Source organism: Heliangelus exortis, chromosome 1 (genome assembly GCF_036169615.1).
Source record: "Heliangelus exortis chromosome 1, bHelExo1.hap1, whole genome shotgun sequence".
In the NCBI taxonomy this organism is placed as follows: domain Eukaryota; kingdom Metazoa; phylum Chordata; class Aves; order Apodiformes; family Trochilidae; genus Heliangelus; species Heliangelus exortis.
The window spans coordinates 182107401-182129156 of NC_092422.1; the positions used below are offsets into that span (position 1 = coordinate 182107401).

Genomic DNA, 21756 nt, shown 5'->3' on the forward strand with positions numbered 1-21756 from the left:
CAACTCCACATGACACTTGATCTTTATTCTCCTGTGACTGTACACTTGGGGCTTCTCAGCCAGCTCAGCAATGAATGATGGTTTTCCTTGTGCTTCATCTTGCAGATGGAACAAGTAGGTTTCATCTAGAGTGCCTCACAGTCATCAGACAACCTTTCACTACAGCCTTTCACTAAACCTGCTCTCAGTTTCTGGTCGCCCTGACAGAGTACCCCCAGCAGAGAAAATCTGATTTAAGCCTTTAGTCTTGCTTATGTTACATCATTTTATGGTACATTGTTGAGCTGGCTGAACCAGCATTCATATCCTGTGTGTATGTAGCAGTGTGTGACATGTGCCATTTCTTTCTTGAAGCCCAACATTGGGCGATTAGGAATTCCCCATGGGCCTTCAGGAGAGAAGGTGGCAGTGGTGACTGTGGATGACTGTGACACAGCAGTGGCTGTGCGCTTTGGGAGCCTCATTGGAAACTACACCTGTGCTGCCCAGGGGACCCAGACCGGCTCAAAGAAGTAAGGATTCCTTGTGTTTGCTTTTTCTACTCATTCTCTTCTTCCAGGGGGGAATCAACAGTATGTTACTTGCCACTAAGCCAGATAAGTTGGTGAAGCAGATATGATTTGGCAAGAAAAAGTAACAAGGTTTGGTAGATAGAATTTGTTGGAGGCTACTGCAGGTGTCCACTGGGTGGAATGCACAAAGCTTTGTGCAGAGACAGATGTGACCAAGTTGCTCGTAAAATGCAAAATAAAAATGCCTGTAGGACAGTGTGGATAGCCCCCAGAAAGCATCTGCTCAGTATGAAAATGTAGAGAGAAGGGCAAATAAAATATTAGACATTGAAAATGAAGGGGATGTCTGAAGAGCTTATTATTTCTATCATTTAAGTTGAAAGTCCTGTCTTTAAATTAATGGAAATAAAGGAGATAGATAGAGAAAAGGCCTGTGAAAGTCATTGAGTATGAAAAAAGACCAGAGAATATTAGTACTTTTGAGTTCAAAGAGGAGGAGATGAACAGCAAGCAACATAGCAGGGATTTAAAGTAATGAGTGAAAGCAGAAAGACCATTAAGATAAACTTGCTGCTCTAAAATCCCAGGAAGAGAAGGGCGTATCATAAAAATTCAGTGGAACCTGCATCCACTAAATGTTACTTAGACTAAGATCTCCAGAGGATTTAAAAAGCATTGGTACTGTATAAAAGTTAAATCATACCTCAGAGTCTACAGCATCTCAACCCTTGTGCTGGGGAGCATTGCCAACCCCTGGATGACTGGAGTCAGAAGGAAGTGTCCTGCTATTGCACATTTTCCCATAATTTTAGGTTTTTTCATCGTACTGGCCATTGTTAGGGACAGGTCATTGTATTCTGTATGCATATGGCATCTCCTACATTAAAATTTATGGTGTTTCTGGAAGGTCCTGTGGTTACAAGCTCTGGAAATGCTGCTATAACAGAGGGAAGTGTGTGGCAAAATAGTTAAACTAAACAGCTCAAATTTGCTTGTGGAAGGAGTCAGATAAAGAACCAAACATAACAAATTGAGCATTTCTTGGTTTCTACAGATCTTTGGACCTAACTGGCCCACTTCTCCTTGGTGGTGTCCCAAACTTGCCTGAAGATTTCCCAGTGCACAACAGACAGTTTATTGGCTGCATGAGAAACCTCTCTATCGACAGCAAGCCCATCGACATGGCCAGTTTCATTGCCAATAATGGCACTCTGCCAGGTATGAGCCATTACCACCTCAAAATTCAACATGAGAAAACTCTCTGCCATAGCTGTGTGTGTAACAGGGTTTTGGGTTTTGAAGGAGCTGGCACTGGTAGGAACCTCAGGAAGAGGCAGGGTACAGAGGGGTCTGAAACACCCCTGTCCCCTGTTAGCACCGCTGAGTGCGAAGTGTTTGGCCCAGGCCTGATGGCAGGGGCTGGAGGTGCTGCTGGGCATTGATTGTGCTGCCACCACCACCAGCACGGCTGCACCCACACCTGGTTTGTTTGAGCAAGGTGCAGTCTGCACCTGTGCCAAGGACCCACACAATAGCCCGTGGCACAGGACACACTTAAAGGATTAAGCAACACACAGAAAAGGACAAAGCTTGTTTCAGACCTCCTGCACTGCTAAGAGTTTCACCCAGAAGTTTACTCACAGAAGAACTTTCCCTCTTTTTTTTAACTACCTTTCAAATGTCATTTTGCTCTGAGAGGCAATGGGATTATTTAATGAAAAAACAACATTATAAATGACATTTTTATGAAGTACCTTTGTTCTGTAAATCAACTTCTGCAATCCTCCAAATCTGAAACCTGCTTCATGAAGCAACCTCTTGGAGGTTCCGATTTGGTTTCCAGGCCATGGATGTCTTGATCAGGATAAGTTCTGGTGTAAAAAATGTTCTCATCATCATAAAACTGGCTCTTACATCTAAGAATATGAAGTCCCTTCCTTCCGTGCCACTAAGAGTCTGGGTAAGAGCTAAACTGCAGTTGTTGGGTATGTTGTATTGATCATGGATTAAGAAGGGAGTCACAGCGTACACTTCAAATTGCTGTTCTGTCTTGGGGCTCTTTTTTAGTATTTGTATCTAATACTAGTTTAACACAAGTTTTTATCTTATGGAAACACACATCAGGAGTCACATGACACATGAAGTGTTTTCTCTAGGATGGATATTTTTTTTTTCCTTGTTGGAAACATGTGTCTGTAAAGTTTAAAATGATGATGTATAGCAGTGTTATTCCACTGGCTTTCCCTGTTTAGTGTCTTGGTTATATGACAGGAAGTTGCAAGCAGTAGTGCTGAGTCACAGCACCAGTTGTTCTGCCTGTCTTCTGCAATGGATGCTGTGTAAAAATAGCACAAACATGCAGTGATATTTCCCCAAGATTTTCTCTGGAGGTTAACAGCTCAGTTGACTGCATTTAGTAGCCTTTGATAGATTTATCTTTATGAATTTGACACTTGCTCAACTCACACAAACTTTTGCCATCCACATTTTGCTTCACTGACTTCAGGGGTATTAAACAAAAACCAAAAAAACTACAGTGATCATGCCTTATCTTTTTGTAAAAACTCAGATACAATGATTCAGAACCTTTTTTATGTTAAACCCATGCAAAGTAACTGTTTTCCTGAATTTCAGGCTGTGCAGCACAGAGGAACTATTGCGAAACCAACTGGTGCCAGAATGGAGGCACATGCATCAACAAGTGGAACACCTACATTTGTGAGTGCCCTGTACGCTACGGAGGGAAAAACTGTGAGCAAGGTAGGGTGCACAGACCTCTCTGTCCCTAGTCATGTGTGCATGTTGTGTTACCCACCATTAACATCCAGAGCATGTATGTCAAACTGTGATACGTAAGGGATAGATAACAGAAGATTGCATTTAAGACTAAAAGTCACCCATTATCTATTTTAAATCATTTTAGGGATCACCTATGCAGTAAATACGGTGGCTGACAGACTGTGATGAATAGCAGCAGCTTTCATTTATTTACTTATATAAGCAGAGTAGTTTCCCAGAACTTGGCAATATTCAGTCATTTGTTTATAGTAAAAATGCCTGATTCTAAGTCCCTTTAAGTCAGTGGACAGAATCCTGCTGATTTTATTGGGCTTTGACTCTAACCAGGGTTAAATGTGTAGTTTTAATCACCACACTCTTGGCAAGAAGGCACTGTGCTGACTACGAGCACTTTCCTTTTTACTGGGTTTTTCTTTGATTGAACAAAATGTGCCTGTATGTGTGAAACCTCTTTAATAAAAGATGGAGGAAGGAGCAGCAGATGTGTTTTATAGGGTATGAAGAATTTGAAGTTAGTTTCTTCCCAAGAAGGCAAGGAATTGTCTGTGTGGATCCCATGGGGTTGGTGTAGTAGTGGGCTCTGATGGAAGGGCACTATCTCCATGTCCAGTGGAGGGTTGCTCATTTGGAGTCTTCTTGGAGGCTTCCAGGAATGAAAACTGGCTTAAAGTGGCTTTCCTAGAAGCAGAGGGCCAAATTCTGGCCTCTAATGCAGATGTCGTAGGTCTTAATTTCCATTACACACCCATGACACTTAACCTAAAATAGTTTGCAGTGTAATCAAGGATTTAGTTCTTATGATGTATGTACCCCAAACCAGACAATCTTGATTACTCACAGAAGGGGGGAGACCCTGGAACAGCAGCTCTCCAAGCTGAAGTACACAAACCACAGTGATTTGCAAATCACTTTAGCTCTGTGTGCCTCAGCCTGGGTCAGATCTAGGTGGTGGCAACTGCTCTCCCCTTGCCTGAGAAGCAGCAGCTTAGGAGGAGAGGATGCATAGTTAGGTTTGTGTCTTGGAAATAAGAGTCTGCAGGATGAGGGACAGGAGAAAGGATGACAGAGGCCTCATGCTATGTTCCACCTCATGCAGAGCTTACAGCTGCTGTTACTACCCCTAGCAAGTTACCTGTTTTCTGTAACAGCTCCTCAAATATTGTGAGCTCCCTAGGTTTGTTAGAAGATCTAATTTTTCCATGTCTCATGTCAGATATCTTTGTCAGTGAAGTTCTGGTGTTTTCTTCATGATACTTTGATCTATGTGGCACTAACCCACACTGATGTCTCCTGAGAGTGTGCCAGGCCCCAGCTCTGGTGTAGTAATTGGGTTATATTGGAGTAAATGGGGAGTAGTGGTATCCCATGACAAGACTGTCCTTCCTTTTGTCTTTATGTTAGCTTTTAAAATTGAATTTCAAAACTTGATCAAATGTGTATTTTGTTCATAATTTTCTTATTCCAAATTTAAGACTAAAGCTTGAAGTTTGGGATTTAGAAAATTATGTCAGAACTGCCCTTTAGCCATCATGGGAAACTCATTTTAAATTCAGGTAATGCAGATTATGACAATCACAGCATCACTGTTTCTCCCTGCCCTAGTGTTCTTCTCTGCCTCCAGCACTGTGCATTCCTGTATATCCCCTTTCTCTTACATAAGCTTGTGTTCTTGCTGATGCCTCAGTCTGGGGGAAGGGCTACAGTTTGAGGGCAGCAGGCAACTTGCTTCTTTGATATTTGTGGGGCAAGTTGTCCCTAAGAAAAAAATTCACATCAGGACAAAAATGAATTAATCTGAAACATGAACAACTGTTTCAGGTACCTGAAGTTGAAGTCAGGAGATACCAGTGATGTACTCCTTGCTTTCAGGTTGCCCATTTGAATATTAGAATTGCTTATGTTGGAAGGAACCTTAGAGATCATTTATGCCAACATCCCTGCCATGGGATGCATCCCTGCCATGGGCAGTGATGTCTCTCAGCTAGACAAGGTTGCTCAAAGCCTCATTCAGCCTGATCTTAAACACCTCCAGAAAGAGGGCATCCAAAACTTCTCTGGGAAATATGTTCCAGAGTCTCACTGTCCTCGTACTGAAGAATTTCTTCCTAATACTAGTATAAATCTATTCTCCTTTAGTTTAAAACCATTTCCAATCACTGGACACTCTTCTGAAAGGACCCTCTCAGCCTTCCTGTAGGCTCCCTTCAGGTATTGGAAGGCCGCTATAAGGTCACCTTGGACTTTTCTGCAGGTTAAAATTACAACTTTTTGATTGCCTGCTCTTCAGAAACTCTGGGATCTGGTCTTCACTAGTGAGGAAGATGTGTTTTAAATCCACCAACCTCCTACTAACTCACCTTCTGGCAGCTCCCAGCTCCCTCTGCTGACATAGAGAAGGGAGATAAAATTAGGGGAAAATAGTTTCACTGTTGTTATAGTCTAATTCTTTTAAAAATTGAACTACTGAAATGCTGTGAGGAAGATCTAGCAGCTGTGCCTGATGGCTGATCATGGCTGTCACTGAGCTCGCCTTGGGCTGAACACCACAGGTTTGCACCAAAACACAAGGTGTCACATGCCTTACACCCCAACTGCAGGTGACATCCCAGTGTTGGTATGGTGTCTCCTCAGGCCCTCTGTCTCCACAGTGAAACACCCTCACGTCTTTCTGATGGCCTTTTAAATGTAAGACTCTCTTAAAAGTGTATGTAGATACACAGGCAGTGCTGCCAAGTGACAAACCCTGAGAAAACAATTATTTTGCATCCCCGCAGCACCGATGGCAGGGAGATGCTGTGCTTGGAAGCACCTGTGCTCACCTCTGTGGTGAGGGGATGGTCAGGTCTCATCTGGGTACAAATAATGTGGCTACCAGCTCCTCCATGGACAACTGTGGTCATAGGCATGGGGAAGGGCTGGGGGATGAAAGATGTCAGAATGTGGCTGACAGATGGGGATTTCTGTTTTACTAGCAGGAGAAGGTGCACCCTGGCCCCAGGGAAGGGAGAGGAGTTGGGAGGAGGTGTGGGAAGGGAATGGTATTTGCAAGCACAAGAAGTCACAACCAGTGAGAAAAGGAAGAAAGTGCCTAATTGTCATGCCAGTCCAGTTCTCCCAGGAGCTGAGCTGAAACACTTGCAAACAGCGTTCCCAGCCTCCAGCAAGTGGCAAGCCCACAAGGTTTGCATCCTGGCTCAGCTCTGCAGAGGCAAGTGGACTTTAAAAATCTCAGCGGTGGCCTAGAAAACCACTATCAAAGAAGTTTGAAGTTGAGGTCAGCAGGGTAGGGGAGGAAGGAGAGGTCTGACTTTTGCACGTGTGAAGCAGAAGGAAGAAATGAACCTGCTCAACACTGGTATCCTGGTTACTTTTACACTGATGTGGTGTAGTGCAGACTGCCCTTGCCCAGACAGACAGAACCCTTGACTACAAAGGGGAGATCACAGCCTGGAGCAGGAAGGAGAAGGGTTGCCCTTTGGGGCTGCCTGCACCTACTCAGGGTGGGGTGGTTGGGTAACCACACCTAAGAGAAGGGCAAATCAAGTTAGACTTCTGGCTTGGCTAGTGGTAGTCCTCTAGTCACGGACATCTTGTTTCTCATAAATAGGGATCTGAAGGCCTTGCTCTTTCCTACAGCCCCTGTACTCCCCCTGCCCCCACCAACACAGCCCTTTCTGTTACAGAGACCAGCAAGGCAAACATACCAGAATTTGAGGTTTTGGGTTTTGCATCCAAAAAATGCAACTTCACATCCACCTGACTCCCATCTTCAGCTATGATGTCATCCCTCTGACTTTTTTCAAGGACTTGTCATTTTATAGTAGCACATATATATACATGATCTCTCTTACTCCAAGCAAATCCAGAAAAGTCAGCAGATATGGTACTTTGGAGCAGAAGAGAAGGGAGACTGTTAAGCCCTTTCATCTCACTGGCCATCCACATGGGATCAGTGCCTCATGGAAAACAAGGCTAGGTGGCAATTTGTAGTGGTTGTACTCAGTTTCTAAGGCCTACTTCCATATGCAAAAAGCTGCCATGAACTTCACCAATATGCCTGTGAGTGAGGACACCAGGCAGGGCATGCCTGCAGATCCTACTACAAGGTACCTCACATGGTGGAGGTGCCATATGAGGTGTTTCAAATAGCACAGAGCTCCCACGGTTTAATTTGTGCTTCTAATCAGTAGGATCAACTAATGTATGGTACTGTTGCTCCTGTTACCTGAGATAACTACTTTAAAAGTCCAAATGGTGGGTGTTCCCCTATTTTCCATCAGCAAAGTGCTTTCCACTGAAGGCTGTCATCTGTGTCTCCCTGCAGGGCCTGTACTCCTACAAGGTTAAAGAGGAGGGCAGCTCTTCAGCTGTCACCTGGTTTGATTTCAGTTGTCACCAGGCAGATGGTTTCGGCTATTCCACACAAGCTTTCTTCCTGTGAAAAGTCTGCATAGCTGAGACAGATGAATAATCTGGTCCTGGAGTACTTATAATTAATTAATATTTCCTGTTGCCTCCCAGCCTTTTCCTCTGTGTTTAATCTGTTAATTAGAAGCAGGTAATCAAAGATATGTTGAAAACATCTGCAGTGACTGTTACCCTCATACTTCCTGCTCTTGTCCACCCACTCATCAGCAGAAGTGTATCAGAAGGGATCCTGAGATTACCTTTCTAGGAATCTCCCACACCTGTGTAATGCCATAGCAGTGTAGAGGTGCAGCCTTTGAGTGCAGGCACTGAGACAAGGTGACTCCCCAGCAAGGGTAGGTTGTGAATTTACAGTACTATCAGGTGCTTCACAGTAACTCCCTTAGACTGGCTCTTACTCCATCATAGATTAAGAATAGATCAGTGGAAGAGGTGCTGTCTGCCTTGTGCCATTGTTGTGACATAGCATCATTTCTCCTCTTAACCTTTGTCCTGAATTTGTTGTTTGATTTACAGCAATGCCTTCTCCTCAGCGTTTCAGTGGTGAAAGCATTATCATTTGGAGTGACCTTGACATTACCATCTCTGTGCCATGGTACATTGGGCTGATGTTCAGAACCCGAAAAGTCAATGGCATGTTAATGCAAGCCAGTGCTGGGGCTGCATCCAAGATCAGCATTCAGGTAAAATTGCTGCTGCCTTTGGTTAGAAAGGTGTTAAATTCTCCCCTATCAGTGTATATGGCCACCTGAACTAAATAGCTTCATCTACCCCGCTAAATGCATGTCAATAAAAAAATTATTTCTTCAGCCAAGATGAAAATTTTAATGATCAAAATATAACTTTAAAATTCATTATTTTTTTAAAGAGAGGTAGTAGTGTGCATTAATATAGATGCAAAAAATGTCTTGATTTTTGGGGGGTTTGTTTTGTTTTGTTTTGTTTTTTGTTGGTAATTTAGAGTCAGAATATCCAAAGTTGTCTGGTGAGTTATTGCAGTTATTCTCTGCTGGACTGTTTCAGCTTTTTTTCCTTTTGGATTGTCTTAGGAAATGTTACCTTGCCCTCTGCTGCCTTCTGCATCAAAACCAAATATGTAGCAAAAATAGACATGAATATTTTTTTCAACAGATACTGAACAGCTATGTGCAGTTTGAAGTGTACAGTGGCCTGAGCCAGGTTGCTAGTTTGAAGATGAGCCAGTCAAGAGTCAGTGATGGGGAATGGCATCATTTATTGATAGAGCTGAAGAGTGCTAAAGATGGTAAAGACATAAAGTACCTTGCTGTCATGTCCTTGGACTATGGGATGTACCAGGTAAGGCAGCATAACTTTGCCACTAAGCACTACATTAACATTTTTAGGATGAAGTAGAATAAAGGATTGTGGACAAATACTTACACAGTGATTTGTACTTAATGAAGTTACATTACTTTATTAAGTCTCATGATATCTTATGGACAAGTGTATGAAAAGTCATGTTCAGATGTCTGGCTTTTCACTCCTTTGATATTTCTTCTGTAATCTACTGTCAGCTACTGCTTGACTCTGTCACTACAGAAAGTAGGCTGCCTGCTCACAGAGGATGATTGTGCTGTTTAGTCGACTGTCCTTTTCCTCAACAGAGCTCTGTGCAGATTGGAAATCAACTACCTGGACTGAAAATGAAGCACATTGTTGTGGGTGGTGTCCCTGGAGATCAAGTCTCTGTTCAGCAGGGGTTTTATGGCTGTATGCAGGTATGAAATGAGAAGTGTAGCAACCAATTTTGAACTTTTAAAACAATACCCTTGTGAAAGTGTGGGGTTTTATTTTTCATCCAACCCTGAACATTTCTGTTTCTGTCCATCAAAGTACTTAAGCCTCAAAGAATTAAAGTACAAATCTGGTCTCACAGGAGAAAAGCATTTGGAAAAAAATCTGGATTTGGCTCATCAGGTGATGCTTCTTTAGAATGTAACCTCATGGATAAGTGGAGATTGTGAAACACATAGTACTGTATTCTAAATGAAGACTTTAATTTAACAATAATTGTCTTTTGTTACCAGGGAATAAGAATGGGAGAGACATCTACAAACATAGCTACACTTAACATGAAACAGGCTACCAAGATCAATGTGAAGGAGGGCTGTGAAGTGGATAACCCCTGTGATTCCAACCCCTGTCCGCAGCACAGCTACTGCAGTGATGACTGGGACAGCTACTCTTGTGTCTGTGACCCAGGTAACACATTGACCATCCCATGCACTTACCCAGGAGCTGAATCACATCTTCATTCAATCATCAGAAGAGCAGCAGCAGCAGCAGCACACTTGCAAATTGTTGTCTTCTGATTCTTTCTCTTCCAGTCAGGATTATCATTCCCAGTCTTGCTGTAACATCCTTGCAACTGCAATCATGGACTAAGGATCATTTGTTCTGGGCATCATATCAAGCAAACAGGAAGATGGTCTCTTGTCCAAAAGGCTCTTTCCATGCACCTTTCCTTTTCTTTTTTGTCTCATTTCTTTTTCTTTTTTTCTTTCCCAGCATTTTCTGTGGTTGAATTTCAGTCTCACACCCTGCATCCTAATCAAGATACACTGAATGTTTTCTCTGTTTTGGCACATGTAGCCAGCACATGCTGTCAGCAACCAGCACAGTCACCTCCCATACACACAAGGGAGAGAATACAGAACTATTTGTAACACATGCTCTGAATATAAAACTGGGAACCAAAGGCACAAAGGTGACTCAAGCATGTTAATAGACTGTAAAAAAGAACAGTACCTTTTTTCCTGAGAGGGAAGAGGGTAGCTTCTTTCTGACAGTATCTCAGGGGGAATCTGCTGATTATTGAAGATGTGTTATTTGTGTATAAGCTTAAAATAGGTGGTCTTTTGGAGACATACATATCATAAATTACAATGACTGCTGTAATTTTATGACCTTGTCTCCCCAGGGTACTTTGGAAGAGACTGTGTTGATGTGTGTAACTTGAATCCATGTGAGCATGTCTCCACGTGTGTGCACAAACCTAGCTCATCCCATGGCTACACCTGTGAATGTGGACAAAGCTACTATGGACAGTACTGTGAGAGCAAGTAAGAGAATTATTTTTGTTCGAGAATTATTTTTGTTCTTGATTTCTTTATGCTTCCAGGTATCCCTTCTCTTAAGGCCGCAGTATTCACACTTTTCTGCTTTGGTTAGCTTTCTTGTTACAATTTGAGTGTTCATAATGGAAGGTATTTGCCAGCTCCCTGCCCTCTGGCACTCCTGAGCTCTCTTCCCATAGACCAGGCAGACTTCCATGTACTCTTGGGCCACTTTCCTTCATCAGCAGCTCAGGGGCTCAACCAAATGTACTGTGTTACACAGCACTGCATCTCACCTTTACCTTGTGGTGGGCTTGGATGGAGTTTGCACTACATCTCCCCTCCAGCTCCCCCAGCACTCACACAGACGGATGTGCCCAGTTAGGTGGCCTGTGGCCAGATCAAATGGCTCTGTGGGCTGGGTCAAGTCCTTGGGCTGGCAAAAAGCCATCTCTTCTGGACAGTCAGGGAGTCCCATGTCCTGTTGCTGTGTGGGATAAATGTGCCAATTCTCCCATGACAGGCCTTCCTACAACCGGCCTTATCCCAGAGGCGGCGCTTTGATTTACTGTAATATGGCCCATTCATGATGTGCAAATGAAGTGCATTTGTCTGCCCATTTAGAAATAGCTCATGTGATGTTTCCTTCCCTTTGAAAACCACAAGCTTCTTCCTCTGCCTTTTGTTGTGTGGGCTTGCAAATGTTGGCCATGTTGTTGCCAGATTCATCTTTCATTCCTCTGGATTAGCGATGCAGAGACATTGTCCCTTGTCATTATCTGCTGACATAATGTCAAGTGCAGCATTGTGGTTTTCCATATTATAAAGCATAGAAATACAAACCTGGCGATTACCATAAGTAAAATTCAGCATGGTCTTTGAAACAGACAGCAAACAGATTTTCTTCTGAAAATGAGCAGCAGGAAGGGGATTCCTTGTATGTTATGCTGATCACAGACTCATCAGTGTCATCCTTCAGGCTATTGCTTGACAAAAGCTTCAGTTAGCAGAGACCCTGGTTACTGTTGTGGCCCCTTCCCAGGGCTCTCCTTGCCAGCCCTCGTGTTGGGGCATCTGTGGGACAAAACTGCCCAGAACCTCAACCATAAATAACAGAACCAACATAAGTGAGGGTTATCCTTCAGCAGGGGTGGCTTTTGGGTTGCTGCACAGCCTCAGAGGAGACATGTCACCCCACTCATAGTCTTTGGGTCAAGTGTTGGACTTCATGATCTCAGAGGTCCTTTCCAACCTGTCTGATTCTGTGATTCTGTGATTTGATGCGTAGTCTTGATCAAAGCTATCATCTTTCCCTCTTCCATGTTCTCAGCCACATGTGTCCTCCTCTTCTGTGTCAGATTAGGGCTTTTCAGACCCTGTGGAGAAAGCCAGGTTGGCTGAAAGGTAGTGGATTTTCGTTATAGGGTGAGCTTGCAGCCAGCTTTGCACCTGAGGTGGTGGCAACACAGGATGAACAAGCTCTTCTGCCCATGGCAGGATTGGGACAGGAACCCATGGGGATGGGAAGTGGGATATAAAATGTGGGGGAGTTGTACCCCCAAGGTTCTATTTATGGCAGTAGGTAAAGCAGCGCACAGGCTCAACACCACCTGCAGTTGCCTGAGCTGTTGAAGTGCTAGCATAGTCCAACATAGGCTGGCCAGCCTGCCCCAGACAGCACTTTCTCTGGTAGAGGACTGGGGCTGGTGGGATTGGGATCATTGCCACTAGGCAGTGTGGGTTCCATTACCCTCTTTTACAGGAAAGAGCACTTTGCTCCTACAGATGTATACTACTCATAAAGAGGAGCTGGTCTTACAAACATTTAGAGAAGCATTTGCTCTAGGGTTTCATACCGCTGATATTCTTAATTTTCTTTTATTGCAGTGTATATGTACTTATATATATGTTGATTGTTGGCTGCTGCAGTGAGATACACTACACTCTGTAAACTGATGAAGCTGAGTTCAGATTTGGCCCAAAGCTCTTTTTCCCCACCTTTTAAGAGGAAGCTTAAAAGAACTTCATTTCATTTTGATTTTTTCTTTTATAGGATTGACCTGCCTTGTCCCAGAGGCTGGTGGGGGAATCCCATCTGTGGCCCATGTAATTGTGAAACTAGTAAAGGGTTTGATTCTGACTGCAATAAGACCAATGGTGAATGTCACTGCAAGGTAAGCAAAATAAACCAGTCTTGAATCAAAATGTATTTAGTTTGAAAAGTAACGATAGCACTAATAACTATACCAAGTGAGTATCTGAGACAAAGTACACACAGTTGTGCTTTGTATTGTTATATATGTGCACAGTGTAGTTAATCTTTACCTGAAACATTTTGCTGGCAGCACCCTTCACAAAATCATAGTATGCAGCTCTTATCTTATTTGCATTTGGAAAGAAAAACTGTGGATGAAAGCCTGGCTCTGATCTCTCTGAAGTGCAACCTGGTTTATCAGGGGAGATCAGACCTGGGCTCAGAGGAGTGCTGGTGGTGTTTTGTGTATCACAAATGAGTAATTGCCACAAAGCAGCTCTAGCCAGCTGGGTGAAGCTCTCCCTGTGCAATGGCCAGCAAAAGGCCCAGCAGCTGGTGAGAGGTGAATAATATAAGAGCCTAAATGCTTTCCTCAGTGCCTGCTCTGTCGAGTTTAAGAGGAATTTGCCATGGACAGGCCAGGACAGACAGGGGATATGGGTTGGGAGGCGCCTCCGTCCTGAAGGTTTTACAAAGGACTTCTCACAATAGGTTTTACAATAGGCTTGAATGACATCAGAGGAGCTCTGCCTGTGCAGTGAATCTGGCCCCATACTCCTTTCCAAAATGCCAGCAGGACACACAACAACTGTTGTGTTAAATCGAGCCAGTGGGGTGCCAGCACCATGCTCCTGTGTAATCGTGTAACGCCTCAGATCAAAAGCATTTACAGATGTGATTTGAATACGTGATCACTGGTTGCTCTCCACCCTGTACATGAAACACAAGTGGATGGTGCAATAAGTTTTCTTACTGGCTTGTTCATGCCATACAAGAGTGGAACTGTAAAGCAGAGAAAACTGGAAATCCTCCAAGAGTACATTTGCTGAGCACTGGAAGCAAGTACAGTACGAGTAATGTAGGTCCTCCACCCCCACTGCAAGGGTTGGCCCAAACTCCAGGTCTCTGAGCCACTGTGGCACAGGGAAGCCCATGCATCCCCCCACCACTCAGCTCTACCTCTCTGCATTGCCTGGGCTAGTGCAGCACACTTCCCATGGCTACGACGTTTTCTGTTAATAGCAATATCATTATTACGCTGTGCTTTGCACAGTTAGCCCTGTGATGCACATGCTGCTGGAGGAGGACTTCAGAAACAAGTGACTTGGAAAGGAAGTCAAGTACTTCATGGCTATCATTTTGGTTTTTCTAGGCAAATTACTACAGGCCCCAGAGCAGTGACACCTGCTACCCCTGTGACTGCTTCCCGTCCGGCTCCCACACGCGCACCTGCGACATGGAGACAGGACAGTGTCCGTGCAAGCCTGGGGTCGTAGGGCGGCAGTGCAACCGCTGCGACAACCCCTTTGCTGAAGTTACCATGAGAGGCTGTGAAGGTACCTCCTGCCCAGCAAGTGCTGCTGATCAGCTGGGCTGTGGCTGCAGGATCAGAGCTGCTAGCTCTACTCAGTGGGCTGTGCAGCAGAGGGCATGCAGTGGTATCCTGGGGCAAATGTGAGCCCAGTGCAGTAACTGCAGCAGGGGCAATGGGAGCTGCAGCAGCCTAAACACAGACCCCTTTGCCTAACCTTGTGCCAACAGGACTCGTGGGGTCTGAGGAAAAAGCTCTTAGAAATTTAATTTTCTGCAAATGGAAATACAGCAAGCCTAGAGGAGGGAGAGCAAAACACTAATGCCAGTTGTACTTGAAACCTGAGTTTTATCTGTCAGCAGAGCCATTCAGTGCTGTGCTGAAGAGGTGGGTGAGAGTCCTCACACCTGCTGCCTGCAGAGGCTCTGCTGTGTGCCTCGTGCCCTCTGCCTTTATTCCCCACCTTGCCTGTCCTGCCTTTCTTCTCACCCACCCACCCACCCTTCTGTGATCAGCACAAAGCTGCTGCAGCAGCCATCTTACCACAGTGTGTGGGTGAAATGAAGGAGAAACATTTTCCCACAATAAAGAAAAAGGCAGTGATAGGCAGAGCCAAAATCCAGAGCCCCATAATCATCCTGAGCTCTCCTCTGCCTGTGTGTGTCTGCCCACACTGCTGGATAAGGAGCACCTGATAGGTTACACTATGGAAGAGACTGCAGAGGGCAGGTATCCTGATAGGGATTGGAAATTACAGAAAGGTCCTTTACGCAGGTTGAAATAATCTCCTGGATGTGTTTTTTATCTTGTCAGAAAAATTGCATCATTGCTTTTTCTGCTTTCAGTAATTTATAGTGGCTGTCCCAAAGCTTTTGAGGCTGGTATTTGGTGGCCACAGACCAAGTTTGGACAGCCAGCTGCTGTGCCTTGTCCTAAAGGATCAGTGGGTAAGTTCCCTGGGTAAACATTAACAATTTTATCTACATGCCTGTTTGAGGGGGAAAAAAGAGCCTATGTACACATTTTTTGTTTTTTTTTCATTGGGTCTAGATTACAGTGTAGCTTATGTATGTTTTATGCAAGCATGAAAGTTTATTGAGCTGAAGCTGAAGAAACTGTTGGAATAGTCAGAAACTGCATCAGATAAACACATGTAAGGAACAGAAATTCTGTAATGGTATTTTCAAAAAAAGCACAGTCCCATTTTCTGTTGACTCTATCAAGCAGTTCTTGCAAATGTAACTTTCACCGATACAGCTCCTCTGGGCAAAGATAAAATGATAAAATTGTTTATGTGATGATTGCTTTATTGGCATTTCTGGCTAATAGAATGCAAGTTCTGTTGTAACTCTTCGCTGTTACACCCAATGTGTTTTCTTTAACACGTTAAGTCAGATGGCTGAAAAATGCATTTTGTGAAGCACGTGAGCTGTGTGATTTTGTGCTGCAAGCAAACAGCAGTCTGCTTTTTCATGCACGTCCCTGAAAATGTATGTCTAGTGGAATGCCAAAGTAGATTTTTGAAAGTGGAATTCACAGTCTTTTCCAAAGTCTCTTCTGTGGGAAATTGAAGCTCTTCCTCATTTCTGGGCCTCCTTACTCTGAGCTGCAAGCACTCCTTAGGCTTAATGAGTTATAAATGATCATGTGACTTCCCCAAATATTACCAGGGGAAGGTCACTCCCTGTAGGTGTGCAGAAGATTTGTGATGATCCAAGCTCCTCTTTTGAGGATTTTGGGCCATAGAATGTATTTCTTTATTGAAATCTAAGAGTATTTACATTATTAAACAGTATAATGTTGAATTAAAATCAGTTTTTGCACTACATTTCTTGCTGTTGACCCGAGCGTCTCTTATAGCAAATAGGCTGGCAGCCAAGGGTATTTGTAGGAATTTTACATTTTAAGTGAATTTTACAGAAAGTTTGACTAGAAACGTACGGCTTAATTGTACTCACTTATTCATAGGTTATAAATAATTTTATATTGTTCAATTAATTAGAATTCTTGTTTGGATATTAGTAATTAAATTTCTTAGGCATATGCAATGTATATGTAATCCAGATTAACTAGCATTGTGTAAATTTTGAATTGGTTGACTGGCATTTCAGTGGGAAGGATCAACAGCCAAGGATCATTTTTTAATTATTTGACAAATAATACAAAATAATAGGCTAAATTAAATGGTAAGGTGCTCACAGACCATTCACAAGTGGCAGAAGGCAATAATAGGTCTTGTCTGAAGTGTTTACTGTGTGGTGCATGTGAAGTCGCTAGCATGTTTTCACATGAAAACAGCATTTATCTGAGAGGTCTTCCCATGTAGGCTATTGCACAGAAATCTGGGCAGGGACATGTTTTCATAAATATTTAGGCAGTGCATAGTCTGTCTCAAATTTTATATAAGTACATTGCTGTATTAATTAGAGACTTTTAGGGCAGCAAGGCTGAGAGCAGTTGGGCAGAGCTGAACTTTTTTTTTTAAGCTTGAGATAAAATGATTCATGAAGATTAGTTTTGATGATTAGTTTTTAACTTTCCAAACAGGAATGCCAGTCTGGATATTGAAGCATGTGCATATCTCTAGAAAGTCTAGGAAATTTTAAATCTCTGAAGATGCATCCAGCACAATTCAGAACAGTATTTACCATTAACACTTTGTTTCCTTTAGGAAATGCAGTTCGCCATTGTAACATTGAAAAGGGCTGGCTGCCTCCTGAGCTTTTCAACTGCACCACCAGCACTTTTGTGGATCTAAAAATCATGGTAATCTGTGTTTTCTCATTTTTAGTCTTTATTTTAGAAATGATCATCAGTACAGACTGCAGTTTGATATCCCTGGACTCTATCTTTCCATTGAGTCCTTGAACCCCCTTGATTCCCTTCAGGACCATTGTGCTTTTCTGGCTCGTGGTTACATTTTCTATTGAATTTCTACTTTTTCTCATTAGAAAACCGTTTTGATCAAACCAGCTTCTTTAAGCAAAAAATCTCTTAATCCCATGATTGTCTTTGTAAGTAGAATGAAAAAGATACGCAACAACAACAAACTTATTTTTTTTTTCCACCTTCTTGTCTCTGATTCAGAATGAAAAGTTACACCACAATGAGACCAAGTTGGACGGAGACAAAACCATACGGATCGTGAGAGTGCTGCAGAATGCCACCAAGTACACACAGAGCTTGTATGGCAATGATGTAAGGACAGCTTACCAGATGATGATCCGGGTCCTCCAATATGAGAGTCAGCAGCAAGGGTTTGACTTGGCAGCTACAAGAGATGTGGAATTCAATGAAGTAAGAGTGATACTACATACCGTGCTGAGTCTTTACAATTCCCCTTGGAAGTTTTACAGCAATGGATAATTAAATTTGTCGTTGGCCAAGGTGGAGCAAATATGTAATTGCTTAATCTATTTCACAGCTGAGTCATTCTCCTCAGTTTAAAATGGGAAGTTGGTTCTGCATGTGTGTATGCACACATAATTATATATCATCTTTGTAACAACCAAAAGCGGAACTCCCCAAATTAATAAATAACCAGTTTGATGTGTTATTCCTGGATAAAATAACTTCGTGTACCATATTCAACTCTGCTGGAAAAACTCCCTAATGGGATTGTTTTCATTTAAATGTGTAGTGAACAAACCCTGAGCCTATTAATGACTGAAGGTTTCTTAGAATTCAGTTTGGAAACACTTGAGTCATGATTATTTAAGAGTTGGTACTTCGGGAGACACTCCATACTGTACAGATATATTAAGTGATGCAGGCACATAGAAAAATGCATGCCAGAGGCCTTCTGCTAGTTAGAGCATTCATAAAAGATGCAGTTCATAGAATCATAGAATTATCTGGGTTGGAAGGGACCTCAGAGATCATCAAGTCCAACCCTTGACCCACCGGTGTGGTTGCTAGACCATGGCACTGAGTGCCACATCCAGTCTCTTTTTAAATGTCTCTAGGGATGAAGAATCCACCACCTCACCGGGCAGCCCATTCCATTGCCTGATCACCCTCTCCGTAAAAAAATTCTTTCTGATATCTAACCTAAATCTCCCCTGGCACAACTTAAGACTGTGTCCTCTTGTCTTGTTATTACCAAAGTTATTACCAAAGACCTGACCAGGTCTAGAAAACAAGCCCTAGCACCCTCCCTGTCTGGACGAAACACAGTTTTGGTGGAAGAATGTGAGATGTGGAGGAAGTTGGGAGCTTCCTGTGGTCTGAAAATGTGCAGGTTGGATGACCAGTGTCAGACTTGTAGAGATTTCTTCATTGCCATGTGTGCTGCAGGGTACTGTTTCCAAGATCCTGACCATGGCACAGCACAGAGTCCAAGCGAGAACATCCCCTGTGCCTGTGGCAGCAGAGCCCAGATCTTGGGAACTAGTGTGGTGATGCTGGAACAACCAACCCTCCATGGGCTTCTGTGCTGGCCAAGGCAGGCAGACTTTGAGGTGAATTTGTAGACCCTGTACAAAACCAAGCTGCACCAGGAGAGGATATCCCTGGGAAAGTGGGAGCAGGAGGAGAAAATTCCTCAGTGTCTTGGGCTGTAGAATCAACAGAGAGAGGAGAAATCTGAAACATTTAATAGTATGGGTGCACAAGATTCTAAGAGATTGTTTCCTTTCATAAGGACACAACGTAGTTACAAACTTGTACCAGCAGGCTGTGGAGTGAATGAATTCTCCCATTCAGCTCTTGAGAAGAAACTTCATTTTTAGCATGTTTTGTTAAGTAAAAATAAGAACAGTAGGGGAAAAAGTGGTTCAGAAATCTCTGCTTTAATGTATTATTGTCTGTGCTTTGTACTGAAACTCATAGAGACTGAAAACATCATAGAGATGATGTTTTCAAGAACTCCCTAAATATTTTTAGGCTAGGCTAGGAATTTGAAAATTAATCAGTAAAGCTCATGAGGAGGTAACTTCCTAGGCTGAGTGAGGACAAAGGGAGAAGGAATTATTTTTTTTTTAAGAATCTCAGGTAGAAGCCTGAAAAATAGATAATAAAAAACATAAATAATTTTCACAAACCCCAAAGAGGCCTGGTACCAAGTACAACATGTGTCTCCTACATTCCTGGGGAGCTGTTTAGTTCTTTTCACCCTAGATAAAGGTAGTTATACTGGCAGCCTCTTTTATCTCAGATACACTCTTGCAACCTCAGACAATACTTAGACAATATAGTGTCTTGGCAGTCTGCTTCTCCATGAAACCTAAATATTTGCCTTGCCTATTTTACAACTTGAGGTGATTAGTTTCTACTATAATTTATGCAAATTTTATCTTAGTTATTAGGTTTTGACACAACAGTGTCAAAAAACTTAAGATTAAAGACTTCTTAGCACCTTTTCCATTTAAACCGTTTAACACTCTCTTCTGGGGTTTTCTTCCATTCAGTCTGAGGGTCACTTTGCATATTCTTGTAAGGGCACAAGGAGTAGGTCCTCAGCTAGAACTTCCTTTTTAACACCATTTGTAAGCAACATACAAACAGGTTGATAACAGCATGATTCACATTTTCTTAAGTGTTTTCAAGTTTTTTATATACAAGTTAATATTTGTTCTTGTCATTATTCTCCATATAAGTTGTCCTAGTTATCCAGGAATCAATATGGTTTTAAAAAAACCCAACATAATATTGCTATTTCTTTTATTTTTAACATATCACATTATTTTGATTTCTCTGGGGGGAATTTTTCAGTGTACATACCAAGCACTCTGCTTTTCCTTTCTCTCATCTCTCTGAAACAAAGAAAATACAGGTAGCTTTTCCTTCTGCATTTTCTTTCTAGTTTTCCAGTCAAAAAGAGGAAAGAAAGTAGGCCGTTCTCTTACAATCTGCAATTTTGGCTTTGCTCATAAACTGAAGGGATTTGCTTTGTGTAACAAAAAAACCTCATGTTGAGTGATTGGTGTGCATATTTTCATATGGCTACAGTAGAACATGCCTCCATTAAAATATTTCATATACAATCACCTGAGGCAGTAATGCCAATCATTTTCAATATTCCTCACTTTGAACGCAGCACTTTGGTTGCTTTATTACTTAGTCTTGTGCTTTCTTTCTCAGAATATTATCAAGGTGGGCAGTGCTCTACTGGACCCCAGCAATAAGGAGCACTGGGAGCAAATTCAGAGGACAGAGGGTGGCACCGCTCACCTCCTGAGGCATTATGAGGAATATTTCAACAATGTGGCCCAGAACATGAAGAAAACCTACATGAGACCCTTTGTCATTGTTACCACTAACATGAGTGAGTATCTCTGCTGAAAACTGCCATTTATTATTAGAGCTTTAAGAATATGTTGGATAAAAGAACTGTCTATTTGTTTAAGTTGTACTCCCTCAGAAACAATGTATTTGGATTTTCCAGTCTAATCAATGCATTAATTTCAAGTGAATCGAGCCTTGATCCATATCTCAGTTGCTGTGGGTGCTTCCAGGGAGGTGTCTGATCTGTTTTCTGATAGGTTGTGCCACTGCCCTGGTGGCCACACTATTCCTGATACAAGCCAGAATGCTGTTGGCTGCCTTGGCCACCTGGGCACACTGCTGGCTCATGTTCAGCTGGCTATTGACCAACATTCCCAGATCCCTTTCTTGGCAGCTTTCAAACAACTCTTCTCCACACCTGTAGTGTTGCATGGGGTTGTTGTGATCCAAGTGCAGGACCTGGCACTTGGCCTTGTGTGAACCTCATAAAACTGGCCTTGGCCCATTGATTCAGCCTGTCCATGTCCCTCTCTGTAGAGCCTTCCTAACCTCAAGCACATCACCACTCTTGCCCAACTTGGTGTCATCTGCAAACTTGCTGAGGATACACTCAATCCCCTCATCCATATCACTGATAAAGATATTAAAGAGAACTGGCCTCATCACTGAGCCCTGGGGAACACTGCTTGTGACTGGGTGTTGGTCTAAACCAAGAAGAAAACATCAGATGTTCCAAATCACCTTCTCCACCTATCATAGTAAATGCCTCCTCTGACAAAAAAATGTACTTCACAGATGTCCCTACAGTACACGTGCAAGTGAGGCACAGCACCCACAGCCTGGTCAGCCTCTTTCCCCATTTCTTCCCCCTCCCCTCTCTATTTCATATTCTCCCCAGGTACTAACACTCTGAGCTGATTGGGTGTTGTTGGTGACAGTCCTTCTCTGAGTGATAGGTGAGACTGAGTTCCTCCCAAGCAGCATTGCTATCTGGTTTTTATTTTCAAAAGTGGTCAAAATTGTTATCAGCCTAAACTCATATTTAGTTTTTCAAGCTGCTGCTTTTATTTCAGACATGAAGAAGGGCTCATGTGCCAAAATCTTCTCTTATTTTCCCAGCTACACCCATTGGTATCAGAATTTAATTTC

General features: G+C 42.8%; 1 protein-coding gene across 6 annotated transcripts in view; it reads left to right on the forward strand.

Moving 5' to 3' along the window:
* CELSR1 (cadherin EGF LAG seven-pass G-type receptor 1) overlaps positions 1 to 21756 on the forward strand; it is a 163460-nt gene that overhangs the window by 113824 nt on the left and 27880 nt on the right. For all 6 annotated transcript variants that reach the window (XM_071733850.1, XM_071733852.1, XM_071733854.1 and 3 more), the window contains exons 6-19: positions 355 to 512; positions 1567 to 1730; positions 3147 to 3272; positions 8256 to 8422; positions 8871 to 9056; positions 9365 to 9478; positions 9788 to 9962; positions 10681 to 10822; positions 12870 to 12990; positions 14224 to 14407; positions 15228 to 15329; positions 17054 to 17148; positions 17470 to 17679; positions 20464 to 20647. In XM_071733850.1, coding sequence (XP_071589951.1) covers positions 355 to 512; positions 1567 to 1730; positions 3147 to 3272; positions 8256 to 8422; positions 8871 to 9056; positions 9365 to 9478; positions 9788 to 9962; positions 10681 to 10822; positions 12870 to 12990; positions 14224 to 14407; positions 15228 to 15329; positions 17054 to 17148; positions 17470 to 17679; positions 20464 to 20647 — 2128 coding nt within the window. The remainder of the gene's footprint in view (positions 1 to 354; positions 513 to 1566; positions 1731 to 3146; positions 3273 to 8255; positions 8423 to 8870; positions 9057 to 9364; positions 9479 to 9787; positions 9963 to 10680; positions 10823 to 12869; positions 12991 to 14223; positions 14408 to 15227; positions 15330 to 17053; positions 17149 to 17469; positions 17680 to 20463; positions 20648 to 21756) is intronic.